Source organism: Arctopsyche grandis, chromosome 12 (assembly GCF_051622035.1).
Source record: "Arctopsyche grandis isolate Sample6627 chromosome 12, ASM5162203v2, whole genome shotgun sequence".
NCBI lineage: Eukaryota > Metazoa > Arthropoda > Insecta > Trichoptera > Hydropsychidae > Arctopsyche > Arctopsyche grandis.
In genome coordinates, this window is record NC_135366.1 from 21,527,309 (window position 1) to 21,552,720 (window position 25,412).

General features: G+C 32.6%; 1 protein-coding gene across 16 annotated transcripts in view; it reads right to left on the bottom strand.

The window, feature by feature from the left end:
* The window catches only part of Rbp6 (RNA-binding protein 6), a 1,062,622-nt gene that overhangs the window by 476,863 nt on the left and 560,347 nt on the right, over positions 1–25,412 (bottom strand). For all 16 annotated transcript variants that reach the window (XM_077443424.1, XM_077443421.1, XM_077443419.1 and 13 more), the window contains one exon: positions 23,507–23,591. In XM_077443424.1, coding sequence (XP_077299550.1) covers positions 23,507–23,591 — 85 coding nt within the window. The remainder of the gene's footprint in view (positions 1–23,506; positions 23,592–25,412) is intronic.

Sequence of the window (25,412 nt, forward strand, 5' to 3'; positions counted from 1 at the left end):
CGTAGACGCGAGAGTGAGCGAGGAGTTAAATGGCTTTGGGTCTTATCGTCGTAGCTACGGGACGACATCCTCTACGAGAGTGTTTATGCAAGTTTTTCGTGCTGTGGAAACACCTGTATGTTAGGATTTCCCGCGTGGAAATGTACGACAAATTACCGCGCTAATCTTACTACGAGATTTTAGCTTTATTCGGCAATAAAACTTCTAGTATGTATGTTCCGGTCAAAAAAGGTAATTGTGGCCTAAATTGTATGAACCACCACTATTATTGTTGTATTTTTTGGGAATGAATTACAAATGATATACTAATATCAATGTTAGTAATCTCAATTTTTCCTTATTTAAATTACTAAATATAATAGTTGATATATATTTTTATAACATTTTACTGTTTATTAAATTTGATAGGTATATTGTTGAATTCCAATAGCGCATACATATTATACATATATATTACATATATGTATAACTCATCTTATAAAAAAAATATCCTCAGGAGTACCCCAAGGTTCTCATTTAGGTCCTATAATATTTCTTATTTAAATTAATGAAATCGTGTCCTGCTTCTTGGGCTCATCTTTTCTGCTATTTTCTGATGACATAAAAAATATTCTTTATTAAAGATTGTACTTTTGTAAAATATGAAGATTGTCTGTAAAAAAATACTTGAACACCTTCACTAACTATGTACTGTCTCAATAACCAGTTGTTTCTCAATGCTACCAAGACCTTGATGTTCTACTTCATATCTTTCCGTCTTCATGTGAATTTAATAACAAGCAAAACGTATAGGAACTTGGTTTTCATTTTTAGACTATCCAAGCCCTTTAATTCCATAGTACTGTTGCCTCTATTTGTAAGAAGTCATCTGGAATTTGCTAGTATTGTTTCAAATCTTTTCTATCGAGTATATACATAGGTATATTAATAATTAAGAAAGCATAGATAAAAAGTTTCAGATTTCTTCACAATGATTGTTTTGTTTCATTACAATCTTGGAAGAAAATTAACGATTATTTTTTTTTGTTTAAGCTTTTCCATTCTAAAATTGGTAGTCCTTATTTAATAAGTGAGATCCTATTCCAATGTCCAATCAGATCTCTCCGTAATTCTTAATTATTTCACATTAACCTCTGTTCTACGAACTATTCCTGTAATTCTTTTTTATATAGATCTTGCTCTTTTCTTGGTTTTAATATCAATTATTTGATCATGTTTCTTAGTAATACATATGTACATACACATATCCCATATCTATCATCATTCAACGCAATTATTCTTTGTTTTTTTTTGTCATTGTTGTTACTAGTTTTAAGAATTTTTTTAGTGTCAATGTTATAATTCTATTAGTTTCTGTTTTTTAAATAAATGAATATCATACATAAGTGTTTACCTCTAATGATTCACGCTATTAAATGAGACGCGTTGTCTCCCTCCGAACAAAGTTTAAAAGAAACAATGTCATTGTACATTAAAGTATAATCTTATAGGTTTAAAACCTGATCAATTTGATACACAATTCGTTAGAATTTCATATTTAATAAATATGAACGTGAACGAAAATTGACGGCACAAATATTTCTTAGAATGTCGTCTGAATACTTGATAGCACTACTTTAAAAAGTTAAAAACACTCCAAACATGATTGAATCGCAATCTTTATGTCATATCTGTTAAATGTATGGTTCAGATACGATCAAATTTCGCATACATACATATGTATCGAGCATCATTTCAAAGTCTGGGCGAGGGAAATGCACGAGCTTGCACTACTCACATGCATTACCCGATAAGCTTTGGCCATTGGCGTGTGCTTTCCACACAAGAAGGCAACCTGGACTGCGATATGGTGGATTTCCGATGAAAACATCCCATATCCCATAACCGACCGGCTATTATGATAACGAAATAGCCGCAACGGAAGTTTCACACCATGCACGACATACCGACAGAAACCACCTCACGGACGTATCTCGCTAATATCTCAAGAACAAATATAACAAAACAAAAACCGATACAGAATGCAACACATACAACGGAGAGGTGATCCGAGGTGATTTTTGGTGTCGTCGAAGCGATTTGTCCTATCAACGTAATGCGTATTTCTTGTCTGCGCTGCGCTATAAAGTTATTAAACTTGTAATCTATCGGGACCTGGGATGATTTATTACATCCTTTAATCACCAAACTTTGCCGCTTTATTGGCCCTTTGGTGTGACGAATTTCGACCTCGAGAACTGTGAAATTCGAGAAAGCTCTCGCACGCTCTCTCTCTCTCTCTCCCTTGTCTCCCGAAAATCACGAGTTCGTATCTAGTACCAAAACTGGGGTAGTCTAAGCGTAATGCTGTTTAAACTCTCGAAATCGAAAAGTTTACACAGCTTCTAATATGATCGTAAAATATCATACCCACATAAGATATTAAGCATATCTATGGAAGATGTCCTTTTTATCTTCACAAAAATTTTACATATAATATACATATAATCAAATCACACACATACGTATACATAGGTATATAACAATTAAATATTATATATTTATATATAATATAAATCAAATATAATATGTATAATACAGTTTCTAATATTCAATATGTCTGTTTGTAAATACATATGTTAAATCACTCGCTGCTATTACGACAGCTTTATTCCTATGAGATGTAAAATAACTGTAATAACTATATGTATGCTATGAAGATATATATTAAATTAAATAAATATAATATATATATATATATATATATATATATATATATATATATATATATATATATATATAATAATCGAAATCGATCACTGATCAAACTCATCAAAATCCCAGTCATTGCTGTCGATGCGTATTATCCTTAGTTTGCGGTCTCGCATTATATGTACGTTTGATCAGCCCCCGAGAGTCTGCGAGGACGAGGAGACCTGGGGGGTGGATCGGCGTGTAGCATTTGCCGGTTACCGGTGGTCTATATCATGGTCGAAGTTATTTCCATTAATCAAACGGTAACTGGACCCTCAACACAACCCCAGAAGATAACCTCGGGGAGGAGAAGTCGCCGACCCGCCTCTCGAGAAAATCAAACTTCACATACAAAGCGTCAGCCCCACGAACTTTGATATGGTAATGCGATAACTGCGAAATACTTGCAATAATAAAATTTTGTTCGAAAAGCCGCCGGGGTGGATAATTTCACTTCGGCAACACGTTTTTCGATGTAATACACGTTGCTTGGCCTTTTAAGATAAATCTGAAAAAAAAATTCAACGCTCTGTGAGGTGACGGCGCGAGTTGAAATTTATTATTTTTTTTTAGGATAGGACTTGGGTTGAAAAAATATATATAGAATTTTTTTCAGGGAAAAAATATCGTAATAAAAACTCTCTGGGATGATCTCGAATTTTATAATTTTCATTTTTGTCCGGAATTATTGCGAGCGTGGGAGACGACGATGCCATTGTGAGTCGCCATTCGCGGTCTCGCCCATTCGCGGGGCTCGAAAGAGCCGGCTCGCTCGCTCTCGATTTGTCAAGGGCCATTCAATGGAATTTCACTTATAATGACGCAGATCCTGACGAGTTCTTATCGTATATACTAAAAAAAAAAAAATTGTGCTAAAAAAAAAAATTTTTGCACAAAAGAAAATTTCACTTAAAAAGAACACAAGTATCCGAAATTATACATATATCGAATGTATAAAATAATTAAATCGGAAGCGCGTATTTCGAATCGCATTGAAATTAATTAATTCAGAATAGAATACAAATCTGGAATTGCCGACACACCACTTTATCATTGTAACCGAAATATCGCGTAAGCGTAAAAAATAAAAACGCCATATCTGATACGAATGCTTGAAATTTACAGTTGAATTCTTCGCATATTCTGGTGCGATACATATTTCATTCACTTTTAGGTCAAAATTTAAATTAAAATATTTGAAGATTTAAAATACATAATTCTAACACGAAGAATATACATATGGTGTAAGGCTTATACGCATATTCAATAAACATACATATTTATGTATGTACATACATACACAAACCAATTTATTTAATTTCGAATAAACTTCTACACTATTAACATGAATATATTAAAATGTTTTCACTTAAATTAATTGAAGATTTACATTGTAAAGCACTTTACAAACAGCATTTTGTAAATATTTAATGTCCATCAACCGAATCGTCAGCATTGGAATCTATTGATGATTTAAAAATGTACATATGTACATATATGAGAAAGTGTAAGAGCTTGTAATATAAATTTTATATGAGATAGTATGAAAAAAGTAACTGTAATAACTATTCAACTATGAAACCTGTAAAGTTAAGTGGGGGGCGAAAAGTCGCATCTATCTGATAGGCAGTTGTCATCACGTCGATCTGACAAATGATTCCGATGTAATTTTTAACGATTAAATTCTTCTAACTTCATTTTGGAGACGTTTGCTAACTTTAATGAGAACTAGCTCCGATATGTTGGTAAAATATTAAAGCAATGGGGAGAATGGAAGTGATTCAAATTAGCTCTAATCAACAACTAATCTATGTAGATATGTATGTACCTATCAGCATCATCAATATCTACAGCCACTCACCATCCATTACTGGATTAATGCCTCTCCAACATTCTTCCATTTACTTCTGTTTTGCACAATTGTCATCCATCAAACCCCACACATTTTCCTAATTTCGTATAATCTTTGCGGTCTTCCTTTCATCCTTTTACATTATCTTGGATACCATTCTAACAGGTCATTTCCATTTCATAGATACTTATAACATTTATAAAAGAAAATAGTAGTCAACTAATTCAATAACAATTGGAATGGACTTGAGACGTATTGTAAATATAACTCTCAAACAATAAAAAGCTTATGAAACAAATACATAAATCTATGTTAATTAAAGTAAAAGTTTACTTATGTACAATGCGAAAAATGTATTGAAAGCAAAAATCATTCAATACATCCAAGAGATATAATATAAGAGCAATACATTTTGAATCAGATAATTATGATAGGCTTATCAAATCAAATCTTACTAAAATGAATTAAACTGTATTTATATGTATGTAATTAGCACAAAATACTACGTTCCGATAAATGAAAAAATATATTATATATAAACTACTTCTGATATTTCTTTAATCAGCGGAAAACATTAACCGGTACAACAGTTTCAGCCCGGCGCTAAATTAATACGGCAATAATTCAACGTTTCCCACAAATACGCAGGGGGGAGGAAAATTGGACCTTTTTCCAAGGGTTTTCTTCTACACGAGGCCACAAGTAAGAGAGAGAGTGGGGACGAAAATTATTTTATCAACACGTACTTCGTATATATGTATATGTATACACACATATACATATGTATGTATATACGGCCGTTGAAATTGAGAAACTATTCTTAAACGGTGGCGACGTTAATTAATGGCCGACGATTAATAACCGTGTGCGGCTTATCGTCTTCTGGTTTTCGAGCACGGAAAAACCCAACCCTTATTTTTCACGTTGCATTATATTTTATATGTGAGCCGAACCCAATTTTCCGGGCTCCTTGTTAGCATTTTACAACTGCTCATTGAAACGACTCGCCATAAAACCCGGTGGGCCGTAAGCCGTCAACGATGGGCGTAACTTTGCCCCTCACCTGCGGTTTTATACCACGAAACCTAGATATTTACCTGGTTATTTTTTTTTTTACTTTTTTTTTCAACGCGCGTCCGTACAGTCAATTCTATTTTCAGTATTTCGGCGATGACCGCAATCGGCAGTTTACGACTTGATTACTATTGTAAAATCGTAACAGCAATATTCGTCACGTCGAAAAAGCATTGCATCGACACAAAAGGCTAGATTATATTCGAAAAAAATTGAAGTGCGGCTTGATTTCATTTTGAACCAATCTCAATATGTAAATCGTAAAAGTACATATTTTTACAGTCTGAAAAATGTGATAGTGAGGCATTGAGAAACGACTACATAGATAAAATTTTGTTTTTATAGGATAATTTTATGCAATTGGAAAAGGGCAAAGATTTTAGGTCATGTTTTCATAATCAAAGATGCTCTTCAATGGTTTTAATTTTCTTTTTGTAAATATAGAAAAGAAATAAAATGAAACGTTTAAAAAAATGCTGAAAATAATAAGTGGAATATTAACGGTACTCGAATTTATGTGTTATTTTAGGAGAACACCGAGTACTTTAATATATTTTAGGAAAAAACCGAATATATTAATCATTAAATATCTTAAATATGATTCTACCATTTAGTTCGAAAAAACCTATGTACTTATGTATACTGAAAAAAACCAAACAACAATCCTTATTAAGAGAGTAGAATATTTGATATTTGTTTTGAATAAAAACTACATGTTCTTTTTAATACTGAGTAACGAAATAATATATGTAACTAGGGCGGAGACTATCTTTACTTTAAGTTTGACTCACTGAATTCGAATATGATAATGATTTTTTTTGGTTCACTTTAGTTTGGTAAATCATCTACCACTCAAACTTGTAAGTTTCAATAAAAACATATATTGAAATGGAAAACCAATCCTTATAAATATGGTAAAATAAAAAATATATATTTTTGAATTTTAAAATTCACTAGATAATTATTTTAAAGTAGTAAAAATATAAAGTCGATAGAAAATATATTCAATTATTAGTTCCAGTACTCAGTTTAAGCATATCAATACTAAATTTTGAGCTAAACACTGCAAAAGCCATAAACTGAAATAATTACACATTTTTGAAACGCTCATATCTCACAAACAAGAAGAAACCTTCAAAAATTATTATCATATTCGAATTGAGAGAATCAAACTTAATAAATATTGATAAGTCTTAAATCAGCTTACTTAAAAACGGGATTATTTTTTTTAACGCTCAGTGTAATTAAAGCTTTCAACTATCTATGTATTTTATAAAAATTGTGATGAATTGTTGTAAAGAAAAAAGTAAGATTAAAGTACAAAATGTAATTTAATAAAAAAAAAAAGACCAAAATGTAAAATGAATAACTACGATACTCACTATGTTAACTAAATTACTAAGTAAGATGAGTGATTTACGTAAATATGAGCCGTTATATTTTTAAGTGGCGGAGGTCCGATTTTCAGGTCCAAAAGCACAATCTCTGTTTGACTAAATTCACAAATTGCTATCACTTATTTTAATTCGATATGTCCAGAATCTCGGAAAAGCAGAATAAACGTATTACAGGCCACCCGTTTTTTTTAAATATCGTTAAACACAAAACATTATATTTCACGTTTTGCGAGATATTTCTTGAAATGAAGAAAAGTGGACTTGCCACTTTCAACTATACTGGCACATACATATATGAAATTAAAATGCATTGGCATAAATATTGAATACTAAAAGTAGTCTTAGAAATATCTCTTTATATAATACATATAACCAAATACATGCAAAAGATTGGGGTGTACATATTATAGTGCTTTTAAATAATGTCTGAATAAAGTAATTTAAACAATACGCAACTTCCAACATAATATACATACATACATATATACATATATTATAATATATGCAACACAATGGGCGGATCATTAAATTCGAGACAAAGCGCACAAAACATTATTACGTTCGCCCATTTTTACGCTCTCCGGGACACTTACGCAAAGTGGGCTTACTCTCTTCGCGCATATGCAACTTACCCTACGAGCTTGTATATATGTACTTACATACTAAAATATATGCGTAAATATGTGTGTGAGAGACCCTCCAGAACCGCCTGTTGGTGGATCCCTTTGACGTGATATATTAATTAATTAACTCGCATAAAAGTTGGCCCGTAAATCGAAACGTTTTTGCGAAGAAAAATTCCCGGGATCCGGTGGAAGTTCAAATTCAACAATGGCGACCCCATCCGGCTTCTTTCTGTAATGGTCCCATTCATTACAAAATATTTTCACAATTTCGCAAAAATATATACACACATATATAAAATAATAATATAAAAAAGAGAGAACACCCACGCACAACCGAAATCGAGAGAGAAAGCGTATAAACATACATACATACTACGTACGAGTGCGTTCGTTCTGAAATATTCAATTAAAATTTGGGCGTATTCAAATTGAACTAAAATTCGTTTAATATTATACATATTATATTTTATGCGAAAAAAATGCGATTCATCATGAATTTGGGTAATACCTTTTATTATATTTGGCTTTGGCGTAGAGCGAAACGGTTCGAATAAAAATGTAAAATGATATAAAAGCAAAATGTTACTCGATACTACTGCGTTATTTGATATGTTTTATTCATATAAATATAAATAAATGCTATAAAATTCACTTCAATTTGACTTTTAGCCAGAAGCATGATATAATTTAATATTATTGTATATTATACAATGGAAAAATTGAATCTTAATAGGAATATACAATAATTAATTTTAAATTCCTTTTAAGACTGATTAATTAATTAATTTATTGATTAATTAATTAATTATTTTTATTATTATTATATATATACCCCCGAATGGACGGAGCACTGGCAGTGCGTGGATCTCCTTAATCCCCCAATAAATGCTGTGAAGCGACTTTGGCCTTTTATTTGGATCCTCCACCCACCCCTACGCAAAAATATTGTATTTATTATGTATATATTATTTATATGGGCGTTGGGGATTGCACTATTCTCCCTATCGTCTGGAATAAAAGTTATTATTATTAATATAAATCATTCAAAAATATTACATACGTACATATATATATATATATATATATATATATATATATATATATATATATATATATATATATATATATATATATACATATATATATACTATTTGTCAAATAATTTAATAATCATAAAAAGATTTCGTGTACATACATATGTACATAGCCCTTATTATTTAGGTTAACCACATCATTTCCTTTAAAATTTTCTCATTTGTCTATAAAAAATTCTCAAGATCGTATATATTTCTCATACTTATTCGGAGCGCACGTAAAATTTAAAAACGTCCCCTTTTTCGAATTGGTCGATGTTTTTCACCTAAATATTCCCATATTTTCATAAGTACAAGGAACAGAAAATGCAGGCAACGAGATAGAGAGAGCGAAAGAGAAAGAGAGAAAACACGACGAAAAAAATTCCAAGTGAAAATTGGTTTTTAACCAATCCCAGTATTAATACTTTTGCCGGGACCCGGAATGGGTAGACGTAGCAATTTCAGCAGACTTTGTCCTTTTACGGGGCTTCGTACTTACGGCAAGAAAAAACTGTAGGCATACATACATAGTATGTATACATTTAAATACCTTTACATACATACACCCAGATCTGCCTACCCGCATTATTATTATATACGACGAGTGTATAATATATATGTACATACATAGTTAAATGACAGGCACTGGAGTAATCATCGTCACAAAGAGGCCTCCACTTCCTATTTATAACAAAGAAAAAGTATAACTTTCCTCCTCAATCAACGAGAGCTCGCCGAATATATAGGGGATGAAGAATTTCCAAAAGACGAGTGAATATATTCATAAAGACGAAAAGGTACACTTTACATTTTTTCGAATAGAAAAAAAATTACAAGAAGAAGAGCATTATTTTCTGAAAGTATAACGCTTTTTTTATTTAAATCCATTTTGAATGTAATAAAAAAATACTTATACCGACTGAATAAACCTGCATACTATTGTTAATAAATACCACTACTATCAGAATTGTATATATCGTTTTAATTATTAGAATTGTCAACGGATAACATATGTAGATAAATTGTTACTGAATACATAGATAAATTCCGCGGTGGGTTTTAATTGAATGTTAATAGGCCGAATGGCAAAACGGTCATTTAATTATGAATACACCGCAAGGGACGTCGGAGGCTAGATAAAAGTTCAAGTGTACAATTAAACCTTTAATTTGACACAATAACGGCAAAAGGGGTGGCGGGGGGGGGGGCTGAAGAAGGGGGATGTAATCATAATATTTTAATAGGCAACACCTTATCTTGTTCTCGGTGCCATATTGGGCTGGTGTGGGGCGGCCTCATAATTTCGTCTGGGCAAAATGACAAAGGGAAGGGTTGACATTATTCATCTCATTAATTACAAAGTAAAACAAAGATAAAAGATAGGAAACTGCTGCGGCGATCCCGGGCACCGGGCAGGATTCCCACCCGCCAATAGAACGGGGAGAGACGACAAAATTAGAAGTTAAATTACCTTTTATCTTGCGTCTTGATGTACGAAATTGAAGGAAGACCCGCCTTGGCCCGCCATTGAACCCTTCAATCTTCAACAATATATTTTGAATCGATTTATATTTAATATTCGAGCCTATTCAAAGGCGACGCAAGTACACCGGTCGCCGCTCGATTGGCCAAATAACGTTAATTTTGCATAACAGAAAATTTTATATTAACCGAGCGATTTTCACCAACAACCGACAAAACAATATCTTGCATAGAAAACACCAGTTACAGTGGTGGAGGCATTGGTCACTTGATAATAAGGGAATTTTTGAAACCCATGAAGTGAAAAGATCACTCACCCCGAGCCAATTATCGAACTGGATTGTTGCCGCTACTTCTTCCTTTTTCATCTCTGAATAGAAGTAAACGCGAGCAAGAACGTGAACAGTGAGTGAACTGTCCAATATTAACTCTCACAATGCAAAAATACGTAGAAAGTTAAGTATAGATCGGGAACGACGCTTTGTGACAATAATAATAAGCGACGGGCAGTTTGCAGTATTGCGACAAGTATCAAATTTTGTGTAGATCCCAATTAATGAAAACTACATGTAATATTATTTCAAGAATGTTCACAAAACAAATGATCAATATAATAGTGAAATAGACGAACCTTTGCAAAAATAACTTTCATTATTGCATGAAGTCGTAAGCTAGAGAACATAGTATATAATTGAATACCGGAAATTACTTAATGCCAAAAAAACCAATTTCGGTATTATGCCAGAAATACATACGTTCTACATATGTATATATGTACATATATGCCAGCGACAATGGATTAAAGCATAGGCTATGTAAGTCCCCAAAATCATTTTTTAAGAGTCAATAAAAGAAGCCATTTGTATTGCTTGTACAATTGTTGTAAAATCTATTTACAAAAACCGATGTACATATGTATATCCCAATCTGCTTTAGGTCATCGACTTTAGAGAGTTTTTAATTAATATTATGCATTAGATGTATTATGAGTAAAAGCCGGATAACCAAGGTGCCGTCTTTAAAAAAACGGATCTAGAGGGTGCTTTTTATTGTTCATTGCATTGTTAAAGGTTCGCAGAACGTTTTTTTTTTGGACTCTAGCTTTGTAAATAGAACTAAGCCGCCCCGATTCCTAGAAAAAGCACTGTGACTATCCGGTGTCTAATTATGAGCATTTATAAGATTTGTAAATAGGTTTTTGAGCTCTTTTTCCTATTATGCTGTACACTAACATTAGAATAATATAATACTATGATTACTAACAAAATTAAATAAAAATTGTAAAATAGAAAATGATCAGTAGATCAGTAGCTATTAAAATAGATATAAGATGTATTGTGAACATAATTTAGTAATAATAAAAAGCATTTAAAAATCAAAAAATTAAATATCCAAATCTAAAACACATGCTCTTAAGTCTTTTTTATTTTGGGTATTCATATTATTACGAATTCATTTCGGCCCTGGTAGTTCTTTTCAAAAAAAATTGTAGCAGTAAGAAATTTCTATTGTTTCGACAATTTTGTATGAAATCAAAAACCATTTTGTTACAGATGCAGCTATTTACTAAATATTTAACGAAATAAATAATCCAGCTACATAAAATAAGCCTTGCATGACACTGATATATGCAGATCAGTGGTCGGAAACGGCGGTTCCGGAGCTCTTTGTTGGATAAAGTTCGGCTTTCAACTATGTATGTATTCTTCAAGTAACATAAAAATGTTTAAACGATCATCAAAGCTAATTTGTTTCTGCTTTAAAACATAAGTACATACATATAATATGTAGTAGAATGTAGAATGGAGCAAGTACATACATATGTATATGACCTTTGTCCATAAACTCCATCACCATTTTTATATTTTATCGTTAACTCTAAAATTTCAAGAATGGTTATATTACATATACGCAAGTCATATTTTAGATATATTGTATTCTATAAGTACCGAAAACCACGTCAAATTTAAACTACATGATTGACAAAATATATTACAATTTTTTCAATCTCAAAAATGAACTGTTCATTTTTTTTACTAAATATATTAAAAAAAACTAATTAAAATTATTTATTATAAAGGTACTAAGACACATTTTGCTTAAAAAAAGGTATGAGTGATAATAAATTCTTAAAAAATTAATACTTTAATTTAATAAAAAGAGACTAAAACATATTTAATTCGTCGCTTAAAAAAAATTGGATGTGACCAACCCACGACTTAATCTATGTATTTAAAGAATATATTATAAGGATAAAAAACAAAATTTGATAATTAAACATACATATGTACACGTTCACGGCTACGCACATACCGGCTATGAGAGAATTTTCGATACAAATTGAGCGCAAATGTAGTGAAACTTATACAAGACAAAAGTTCTACTTGCGGTTGTCGGATTTCGTTCAATTTTTTTTATTAATATAAATATTGTACACATTAAATATCAAGAAGATAAAAATACTTTAAAAGATAAAAATAAAATAATGAAATATTGTTTAAAAATAAAATATTACTTCCGGCTTATGAATTCTGACCAAAACCAGATCAACTCTAAGTTAGTACATAAAGAATACAAATATAAATTTTCAGCTTGATACGTTCAGGGGTATTAAAAAAAATCGTGTGGTCACAACATTTTTGACTTTTCTATGAAGAAAAAATACCACTTCAGGTTTCCGGTTTCCAACCAAGTCGTGGGTTGGTCACATCCGAATTTCTTTTACTTATAACACACATTTAGTCATAGATAGAACTACTGTAATATCATCATCGGAATCCGATACTAATGGATTTAATAAATCTTCCTCGCAAATCCGTTATATAACTTCAACTAGTCAGATCAGTGTTGTCAGAAGATAAAATGCAGGAGAAGGATGTGATGAAAAATGCCAGAGAATATGTTTACTGGTTTACCAGTAATGGACAGTACAGACAGGAAGTTTGAAAATTATTTACTAATGTAGTATTGTAAGATTTTCAAACACACCAAAATACTCAAAAAAAGATATATCGAATCGTCATAGAAACTGTTATGTTTACAAAGTTCCCCTCCAGCGAATGCCCCATTCGCCCCTGTGCCCTCCGGGCCTTCACCCCCGCCGCCCCAGGGCCTTCGCTCCCCGGCGCCCCCCGTCCCCCGTCCCCATATCGTCATGATAATTTTGCCTTGTTTTCGAAGTTCCCAACCAAATCCCAACCAACAATACTTACAAAGCCTCTTTCGAAATTATATATTAGATTATTTTATTCATTGACTAAATGTATTAAAAAAATATATATAACGCTCAGAATTTGCAAAATTTTTCTTTTTTTTATTTATATAGCAAACTGCTAATACATACAATACAAAATAACAAAAAATTATAAATCATCTTCCACAAAGGTATCCATTAACACCCTTCAAGAAAGCATAAATGTTATTAGAACTTCTAATGCCTTCAGGAAGGGCATTATACATTTGAACACCTCTGTGAAAAACACCTCCTGCAGTTTTAGCTTTCTTAACTCTACCTATAATTAATTTATTCCTATTTCTCGTTTTATAATTCTGTATATCTCTATTCCTAACTATGTATATGATTATTAAAATATTTGGGTAATATATTCTTATCTAGCTTATATATAAACTTTAAAGTGCTTACTTTAAGACTATTTCTAATGTCCAACCATTTCAATTCATCTAACATACTTCTTACATTCTTACGTTTCCTCACATTCAAAATTGCACGCATTGCTCTATTCTGCACTTTCTGCAGTTTATCAATACAAAAATCAATAAATAGATAGAGCATATTGTTCCCGGCTAATGTACATACATACATAGATTATACTGAGATTTCGTATTACATTTGTATAGACTGCCATACAACCATAATATATGTATGTAACTAGTGAATTCTAGTAGAATGTTTCAAACAATACAGTTGAAAATGAAATACTTTCAAACGAACAAAAAGTCAAAAGCGACCATTACGCCACAGTTCAAAGTACGTTACCGCTTAAAAATAATTTAATATCAGACAAGACGACTTTTATCATGAAAAATTCAAAAGCCAACAAACCCACCACCCCTAAAGTGCGGAGATATTTTCAAAAATTAATTACAGGCGGCATTAGCTCCGGGACCCGGCTAACGACACAACTCGAAGAAAAGGGGTATCCTTTCCACCCCATAAATTAGGCAAACAAGGATTTCCCGTACGGCCAAGATTACCACGCATTTATTTTATATAATCAAGCTGGCTCACACACAATGAGGGAACAGCATATCCCCAGAAACACACACACACACATACACACAAACACACATATACATACTTCCGTCCGTCGGTCCATCCGTCCGAAAAACTATCCTCGGCTTACCGCATCCGCTCGATACCGCAGACCTTTCTAATTTCATCCGCAGGCCGTGCTTGCGGCCTTTTTGTACGGACCAAAATCCTTTCTGATACCCCTCCCGCCCCCCGTTCGTTTGGCATAGGTCCTCCCACAGGCCCTCCTCTCCCTCCTGACAAACGTCGACGGATCTATCCATCCCCATATCGGGGAATTGTTGAGCGACAATTTCATTCCGGCTCGAATTTATACGAAAATCCCACTACGTGCGTTGAAACGGCGCAATTATACTGACGCGCCCCAAGCGAGATGTGTCTTAAAAATTCAATCTCGAAACTACGACCTGTCCGATATTCTTATTCTAGAAAACTCTATCAAGTCGACATGTCTACAAGGTTTCTTTACAGGACTTCATAATGTGAGAAAATTTTCATACATTCTTCGCATTAATTTGACGCAATATAACGCACTGTCTGAAAGTCACAAGCTAATTAATCATTCTCGTTTATAAACCATCATGTCTATACGTAGTTCTATGTCAAAATAAATCAACTTATTTATAAATTTTCAATAAATAGTTGATGAAAATAGATCACTTGATTTATAAAATGATTTTTAACTGTAAATTTTATTACTAGTGGGAAACGAGTTCAAACTGTAAATTTTAGCGTATGAAGTGAATTCAATAATGCTAGAAACGTTTTGTACTCCAGAGACTCACCCGTGAGTCACCGTGAACGTCAGCGACTTCTCTGCCAAAACGTATACTATTTAACGTTTAGAAACCGTTTATAAGGTACCATAATTATCATGACGATCTTGGTTACAAAAATTAAAAATAAAATCGATGATTTGAGTGTTTCGGGATTATCTTAATAAAAATGGAACGGGTGTCATCATCATGGTTGCTTATGGTTGGAGTGGTCTATTGTTATTTGAAAAGCATCCATTCGAACGCCTATCTTTAACCACGACATGTGCCACGCATATGCATCCAAAGTCACACCAAACCTATGCTAAGAGCTTCGAATTTCAGGCGTATAATTAAATATCAAATATTTCAGGCTTAAGATTAAAAATCTTTTCAATATATGTAACTTCAACCTAGACCTTCTGATAAAATAAACGAGTGAAATATTAATACATAAATATATAAAAAATCACGGTGGTTTTGTTCAACCCTGTTAAAAATATTCAATCCGTTTTGTAAAATTTCGCGTGAATTTATTTCATTGCATGCGAAACACAAAACAAATCTCGACGCGTAGAATAGAATCTAAACAAGAAATTAACACATATGATTGGAGCGCAAAACTCGAATTTGCGCGTCGACTGTTTTTGTTGATTCGCGTACGAAATTTCGTTTTCGTTCTCGTTAAACTCGAACATTTCGCGATTCGCCGACGCAAATGGAAGTGTTAGCTGAAAATTGGCATTTTCGCTTAATTTCAACGCTAATACACACCGCGCAAACTGGAAATAGGGGGACAACAAGGGGAGGGCGAGCGAATGGCGGGGAGGCGAGGAGTCGGCCGGGTGAGAGAAAGCGCCTTTCGGGAAAAGTCCTCTCTACAATTAGGTTAAAAAAATTCCCGTGGAAACAAAGAAACGGAGTTCTCGTAATGATGCGAGCTTTCCTGGCCCTGGGACGTGGGAAGAGGAGAGGGAGAGGCGAAAGCTCGGGCAACGTGGCACTGGGATAACAATAAATCCATTAGCCGCTAAATCATCGCGCACTCTGCCCCTCCCCGTTCCGGCCCCGCTCTTCCTCTTACTCTATCTACGCTCTCCCTTTTTATATTTTTTACCTTCTTATTGTCATTTTTATACATTTTCTTTTCCAAAAAAAAAAAAAAAAAAACACTCCCGCCCACTTGCGTCTTGGTGACGCGCAAAAAGCACATAATTTAATGAGGGACGCAGCTTAGCGACTCGCTAAATGCTAAATAAATAGTTAACGGAAATGTCCCTCTAAGGTCGATCAAAAGGAACAATATTGAACGGTCGTTGAATGATTTCAAAGAAGATTTTTAATTTTCCAATCCAAGCCTTTTAAATCATGTTTTTCAATTGATTTGTAAGAAGTCTTCCAGTAATGTTTGGAACTATTTTTGTCTAGTATACATACATTTATTAATAATCTAAATTATACACATAAATAAAAATTCTTCAGATTTCTTCACAATGATCGTTTTGTTTACTTACAATCTAGGAAGAACATATGCTTTATGTTTTTTGTTTAAACTTTTGAATTATTTAATTGATAGTCCTTATGTATTCAGCTAGATCTTATTCCAATGTCTAATCAGATCCATCTATTATAATCCATGTTCTACCAACTATTCCTGTAATTCCATTTTATATGGATCTTGCTCTCCTTTTAACAATATTCACCTTCATATTGATATTTTTTATTGTTACTTTTCTCCCTACATACATACACATTTCTCTTATTTACTTGCTTTTCTTTTTTGTTTTTATTTTATTTCATTGTTATTATTAAGTTTTAGAAACTTTTTTGGTATCATTATTATACATTGTAATACTGTTTGTTTCTGTTTTAAAATAAATAAATATATATTTTTAATTTTCACACATGAATACTCTTTCCCAGCAAAGATAATACGTCCCTTTGACTATAAATTGCAAATCGTAATATTAAATCATTAAATATTTCTAAACACTAAGATTTTTATAACACAGTAACATTTTAGTTGTACATAATGTACTGATTTTTACATTTATTTTAGTTGTAAATAATACCGACTTTTTCAAATAGCAAAAAGCCCAAAAATTGATATAACAGATAATGCTCAATGGACCAGAAACTATTAAGAATAAACTTAACATATTTTACGAATAACAAAATTAATTTAAAAATCACTACAAATTAATTTGACATATCTACTTGTATGCCTTTATACTTCCAGATAACTTAATAACTCTATAGAAACAACAAAAAAAAACGTTCAAAACGTAATTAATAATTAATAAGATAAAAAGAGAAAATATTAGCTCTTTTACTGTTACATACATTGGTTAAATTCTAACGCGTGTTCCCGCAACACTGGCAATATTTACAATAAATGTACATTCAATTTAATTCTTAAGTGCAGCATACGCATTAATTTAATTGAAATTTTCCAATCTCAGCATTCGAATCACTCAAGTTTTTCGATGTAAAAAATTACTTCCATTCGAAAATTTTTAATGAGAGAGCGGAATGTTTTCACTCAAATAAGATTCATTAAAATATGTAATAAGCTAAGTGGGTTTCTCTCGGTCGGACAAAATCAAAAGTTGCAATGTTGCAAAGCCTTCGCGGTAGCAGGTAACGTTTTCATTTTTTTTTTTATCTTATTTTAAATAAGCAGCTTACGGGCGAGGAGAAAGGGGTGGTCGATGGGAGAGATGTGGCAGCTTGAGAGGCAGGGAGCGGGGAGGGCGACGAACGAAAGTTGGTAGTTTTAAAATCCCATCATGAAAACCTCATGCAACATCACAGAATGGCGGCGGGAGTGAAAAACTCGCGAAAAATTTTTTCCTCGCAGCATAAAGGTGGAAATAAAAAGAGTAAGCTCAAGGATTTAATTTAATTTCCAACTTTTAAAAACTTCGGTGTATGAAAAAAAAAACAAGTGGAAACGAAAGCGCCTCGGCGCAGGGCGACAGTGAAGGGCGGCCATCTCCGGGGAGAAAGGGAGAAAGGGAGATTCGAGGAATTTATTTTAAAGGGGGCGAAGGGAGCGGGGGGGGGGGTAGGGCGCTAGTAGGTGGTGGCTCGACAAACAATGAAGGTAAAAGAAATTGTTTTTGTATGTTAATTTGAAATGAAAGATTTTTTTCGGGCCGCGGCGACGGAAAGTGTGTGGCAGATTATCAAAGCGACTTTTGCGCAACGCCGATAAAGTTTCGCAGCGCGCCGTGACATTTTGATTTATCGCCGAATATGCGAAATGTATGAAAACGTTCCGATCGAATCACTCGCATTTACCGAGGGACAAATGGGGAACACGGGGACACCTGAATGCGAAAGATATTTCCTTTAAATAACACCTGATAATATAATACATTGTATGTATGTATATACACCAAGTGTAATAAAAAGTTATACGACCGGCAAGAAATACAAACTTCAAGACTCAATATCATCACTAACAGCCGTTCACCATCCATTGCTGGATGAAGGCCTTTCCAACACGCTTCCATACGCCTTCATGTTTTGCGCAACTCTCATCATCTGCATCAATTTCAACCCACACATTTTTCTAATTTCATCCACCCATCTTCTTTGCGACTTTCCTTTCACCCTTTTACATTCTCTCGCGTACCATTCCAGCACTTATTTAGTCCATTTTTCTATATAGCTCCCACCGATTGCCATCTCAATCTCTACACTCCAGTATATCCACTATCCTTGTCATATTTCACATCCACGTATTTCCTTTCCGATCTCTCTTCGTTATACCGAATAAAATTAATCCAAACTTATCTGAGTGTATTGGATTTGGTGTAGCATTTTAGCATTCATTGTCAATGTTCAAGTTTCAAATATATACTTCATCACTGGCAAAACACATTTATCAAAGATATTTTTCAGATATGATATTTAAAAACGGTGATCATTTACCCAAATTCACTCCAACCTAATTTCATACGTCTCCTAATTTCCAATACCACGGACCATGTTCATAATATTCCTCAAATATAATGTGTATAAGTACCTCTACCGTACTATCACATAAAATATTTTATATGCATATAATATGTATGTAATATTTAATTTAAAAAAATTGATTCCCATTGATGTGCTACAATGTTCCGAATCACGTATTTTGAGGTCCGCGTATATTAAACGTTTATAATAAGCTTTTCAGCCATATTACTGAAATTAAAAATAAATAGTAACCATAAGTTGAGTTAAGCTACAATAATCATATTTGAAACCGTTTGAAAAATAAAATAAAAATTTCAATTGAGTTTGAAGGATCAAATTTGAACCATTCGGTTAGCCGAGCGCTTAAAGATTAAACGTTCAATAGGATTTGAGCCTTCTATCGAATACTTCTCGGCCAATCTGCAATAATGTATACATATATTTATTACAGATAAAGATTTACTGTACATACATATATGTATATATATTTTAATTTAATTGTGGATATGTGCTGACGTACAATTTGTATTTAAACTCGTTCTACTGATTTGTTCATCGTTCGCAAGTACATTTTTACCGGTTTTCCTTTAAATCCCCAATGCGACGCGAAACTTTCCAGATGATTTTCCTCTCGTTACGCCGGAATTTTTAACAAATAACTTCAGTTTCACTTAAATCCACGGTTCTACATTGAATTTCGGCTATGGCGATACGACGAATTTACTTTGAAAGTACCTAGCTAACGTACCTACAGAGCGAGTAGGTAGATTCGGTCGTAAAGAAAAACAATAAAATTTAGATACCCTATTAAGTGATCTGGAATATTTTTCTCCGGCGGGTAATGAAAACTTTAATGACTGCTGAAAGGATTCTGCGATAAAAACTCGCTCGACCGACCCGCCGCACCCTTCCTCCCTTCGCCCTGGCCAAAAATAATTGAAATTTAAATAAAAGACTCGAATTAAAGGAGTAAAAACGAGAAGACTGGATCGGCCGATAAGTATGGGGGGGTGGAAAAATTGAATGTAATATTGAAATTTCAAAAGTTATCCACATCGATGATTTTATATAACCCGTTTTTTTCTTAAATATTTAATTAAATTATGAATACGTCGAAATAAATTTACTTTATTTTGCATACAACCAAATCAGCGAAAACATTTTTTATAAACCGAAAATTTACAATCATTTTCATTCGAATAGTTCAGTAAAAAGTATTCACTTAAATTAAAACGTGTTCTTTAAAATAAATTCAATCCTAATTGAAGAATGGAAAGCACTCAAAGCGTATTAAATAAAAGTCTAAAAGTTTGCAGTCAAATCAACGTATCGAACAGTGGATGGTACAGATGCAACTTTTTAAAGATTTTTTCATTGAAATGTATTCAAAATATTTCAATGGAATTGATTTTTTAAATAACTTCAACTTTTTGTTTTTTTTTTACTATAAAATCGATTGTCAATTTAAATGAAATAACTAAATATTTTATTAGACAAACACTTCAAACACGACCAGCAGCATATATCAATGCTTAACTTGCAATGCTTTCATTTATATGGTCATGGGTTCTATCCCTAGTGTGTGTCAAACCTTAGATATGCGACTCAAAGGTCGATCGTTTCCTATCAGAGTTTGCCAATTTATTTGATTTCATTGAAACGGTTCCTACAAATTGGCAACTTTGTTCTATCCCTGTTTAGCATTTCGATTTCATACAAATGCCGCTAATTTTTCCATAGATGTATCTGTGTATATTCATCGTTGTTTGTATTTTCCTTGTATAATACTTCTGTAAAATTTTTGACAATAGATGTGAAGTTTAATGTAAAAATGTAGTTAATAAGCACAGAATTATTAATAATTCTTAATCTGTATAGCACATTCGTCCCATTGAAGTAATCCGTTAAGACGATTTTCACGACTGAATAAAATTTCGGGTTTTTCAGATATGAATTAATACTTTTATTGTGATTTTAATAAATATCCAAACTTAATTATTTTCATATGAAAAATGTTCATGCAAATTACGACAAAAATAGCAAATATTTTCATAAAATACTTTCATAAATTTAAACTCGATGCTATTCGTCGACGGTCCAATTAAATAACTAATAGAGCAGTCAAAAATGTACAATTAAAATTCAGCATTTGATTTACAGCGTTAAGCCCCATACATTACAGTACAATCGACACGATTTACGCGTGTGTACATAATTTTCATCATAGAAGCGTGAAAAATACGCTTTTCGACATATTTGACACACAATGAAATCGATTTGGGAAAAAATACACCCACACACGTATAACAAGTAAGTGTGAATGCACTCGAACGAGGCACTTTAACCTTATAATGTCGGAGCGAGCGCACAATCCGAGCACACGCGACGCAAACCAATATCGGAAGGTGGCCGGGTGAATGGGTTTACTCGCATTATGGACGGTTTTCAGGAGTCCTGAAAGTCCTGAAGCCGCCTATCAAATCTCTCGCCTCGAACCGGGAAGAGATAGAGACGTACATACACTTTATATTTATATAATATGTATGCGGGAGGGGAGGGGGGGTGTGGGAAGCGCTTTATAACCCGTTCAAAAGTGTAAATTGGTTTAAAACGACTCGGATTGAAGCGCGTTTCGACATCGAAGCGCACTCTCTCGCATATATGTACGTGTGCATTATTTAACCGCATTTGCGATTCTAAAGATTACATTATATTGGATCGAAAGTGTACAAACTGGGATACGCCGGACTGTTGGATTGTGGGACGCGACACTATGATTATAGGATACTTAATACAACAACGTAAAAGCTCGTCTAAGGAAATGTGAAGACCTGTTGAAAGCTTTTACCTTATCTCAAGATTGAGCTGGATGGTTGTAATATAAATCTGCATCGTATTTACGAATTAAATCTCTCTCTTCTGTTGAATTTTCTTACAACTATTCTAAGAAAATACATCAAAGCAGTGAAAAATCTTGTAAATGTAAAATCCGATCCTTTTCGATTTGTATCATATAAATCTGCCTCTTGGCAAATCTACTAGTCTTTTATCATTTAAAAGAAGGTAATGATATTACAATACCTTATATTCCATATATGTATGTATGTATGTATGTACATTAGGCCGGAGTAAAAAACGCGAATTTTGGATTTTCATCAATAGACCTAGTGGAAAACTTTGTTCGTATCAAGGGAATGTTAAATAAAAATAAAATATTTTTAAACAATAACCTGTGCCTCCAACTAATCGATTAGTCTCGACGAAATTTAGAAAAAAAACGGAGTATATCATGTTGTATGGGAAAATAGATCATTTTGGCCTCCTTATATTTCATGACGTTTGATAAATTTTTGGGTATTTTTTCTGTCCAAATAATTAATAATATATCCAAGGTAGCTTTTCAACGACTTTTATTTTCAAAGCAATCACTGGAACATGAAAAATAACGATTTACAACACTCATTGCGAGAATGATGACTTTGTATAGGGATTATCAAGCAAAACGTTGACTTCGAATTCTCGCTTATCAATCAAATCAGTCAAAACTTGTCATAATCGATCCAAATAAACTTCAATAGGTGAATATTGATTGTTTATTTTTATTGAATAATAAAAAAAATCTTAACTATTCTCAAAAAATAAGATATATGATATATACCTCATTAATAAGATATACCTACATATACCTACTTTTTCAAAAATTTTGTCAAGATAATTCAATTGGTTGGAGGCACACGATATTGTTTAAAATCAATGATTTTTTTTTTGTTTAGTTTTACATTCAGGAATATAATATGTATTTTTTGTTTTGTTTTTTGTGTTCGTTATTTTATTTAAAAAAAAATCAAGTGAATATGAATGAAGAAAAAATCATACACTATACAGGTCTTTACTTTTCCTAACATTTTTTATATTATAGATTTTTTTATAACCACGAGTGTCTTGAAAAATTTTTTAATGTCATATTATATTTACTTTGAAGGGTTACACCATATTATATTTACTTTTAAGGATGTAAAATAATCATAAAAAAATAAAATTCATGCTTTTAGTTTTTATAAATGTACTTATTCTTAATTCAAAACCAAAGGAATCAAAATATTTCAGCAAATTGCAATTTATATCTCAAAGTTCGAGGGCAAGCAATACTTCAAAACAATGAGTATAGTTGATTTATTTATTTATAAATATGAAGAGGGAATACTTAATGCTAAGGGAACCTGAAATACACAAACATAATGTATATATAAATATTATTGAAAATGAACATACCTTCTTTCCATCAAGCTCGTGTGCTCCCTGCGCTAATACTTTGTCTACGCTAGAAGGATCGCCGAACGTGATGAACCCGAAGCCTCTGAAAAAGACAACAATTCCATCCTTGAATACAAAGTGCACACAATTTTAGAGACGGTGCAAGGCATTCGCAATGCAACTCGAATGCTTTCGACTAAACTGCATCGAATGCGGACGTGCATTATTCAGCCAGGGAAGAAAACCAGAGAGCAATACACAAATTAAATTGAGTTCACCTCAAATCTAATACGATTTTAACACACGGATGGCTGATTTCTACACGATATCTCACCATGTGAAACCTCTTCTTTAAAATGGCCGGTTGTACAGTTGAACTTTGTTGATTCATCGGCCTTAGCAACAGTAATCACTTATTCATTTTGGCCCTAACACTGCATAATATGTACATATGTACATATAAAGCATACGTAATTATGTATGTAATTAATAACAAACATACATACATATAAACAGATAGAATTTTATTTGTTTAATGATACCTTACTCTGATAATGTATAAAGATTATACATTATCATAGTAAGGTATAAAAAGAGTCAACTTTTTACAAAAAATCAATCCGTCTCAAATTTGAAATTTACCTGATAGCATAGTCTATAATATAAATAAACATATAATACATTTAAATATGTATGTAGATACAATAAAAGATTCACGAAGTTTTGAAAGCCTAGAAGATACCCTTGTGAATTGATTTTATTAAACAAAACTACTTACGAATATTGCAATTGAATTTCCACAACTTCTCAAATAAAACTTTGTGGTTTGAAATAAAACATTAGCGAAAGTAGCTTTTAAATTTATGTATTTTTAAGGCAATTTTATTGTGTCAAATTTAGACATCAAAGCAACTTTTGCTTTATTGATTAGACTTTGCAATATTTCTCCATAATTTACACCTCTAGATGACATAATTCTGATACAAATAGGCTCTTTTAATGAAAAATATGTAATGTAACAAATTTTCTTTTTGTTTATCAAATAAAATACATATATAATCACATTCTAAATCAATTATTCTAATATAACTAGTCAATAATTTTACTGAAATTACACACCGAATCAATAATTTAAAAAATTATACACGCCCAGTTTAAAAGTGCATCTTATTGAGTTTTATTTAGGATGAGTGAAAAAAATACTGATTATTTCTAACAATGATATTTATGTGCAGGTTGCATAGTACAGAGCGTGTATGGATGGAATGTTTGTGTACTACCTAGCTATGTACATATGTAGTAACTTTCTATGGTAGGTCTGGCATATAGACGTATAATAAAACATGGTCTGATCTAATTCACGTGCATCATTTGAAACCCATTACATTCTGTTCCGACAAGGGTAGTAGATAGTGAAGAGATTGAAATGACAATGAGTGGGTCACACAGTCAGAAGAATGGACGAAAGGTGGTCAAATAAAGTGCCAAAATGGTATTCTAGAGAACGTAAAACAAGTGTAGGGTGAGATGATTGAGAGTTGCGCAAAAAAGAGACGAATGTAAGCGTGTTGGAGAGGTTTTGATCTGGCAGTGAATGGTGAATAACTGTAAATGATGATGATATAAAATCCAATCAAACAAACCGAATAAAAATTGACCACCAAATACTAAAGTAATCCTCTCGTTTATATACATATGCAGCTGGATTCATACACGTGTATATTAATATAATTATTTTTTTGCAACCAAAATGAGTGTACTCTCGCAGATACAACGGCAAAGCTGCGGTCTGCCTACTCCACTTTTTATCATCATATTCTCAGCGTTTTCATTTATTATTGCCCCGAAGTATAAGCATAGGCACGAACTTAATCCCTATTTAACAAAGCAAAAAAGTCTAATTAAATTTCGCTGGCGGCCCATT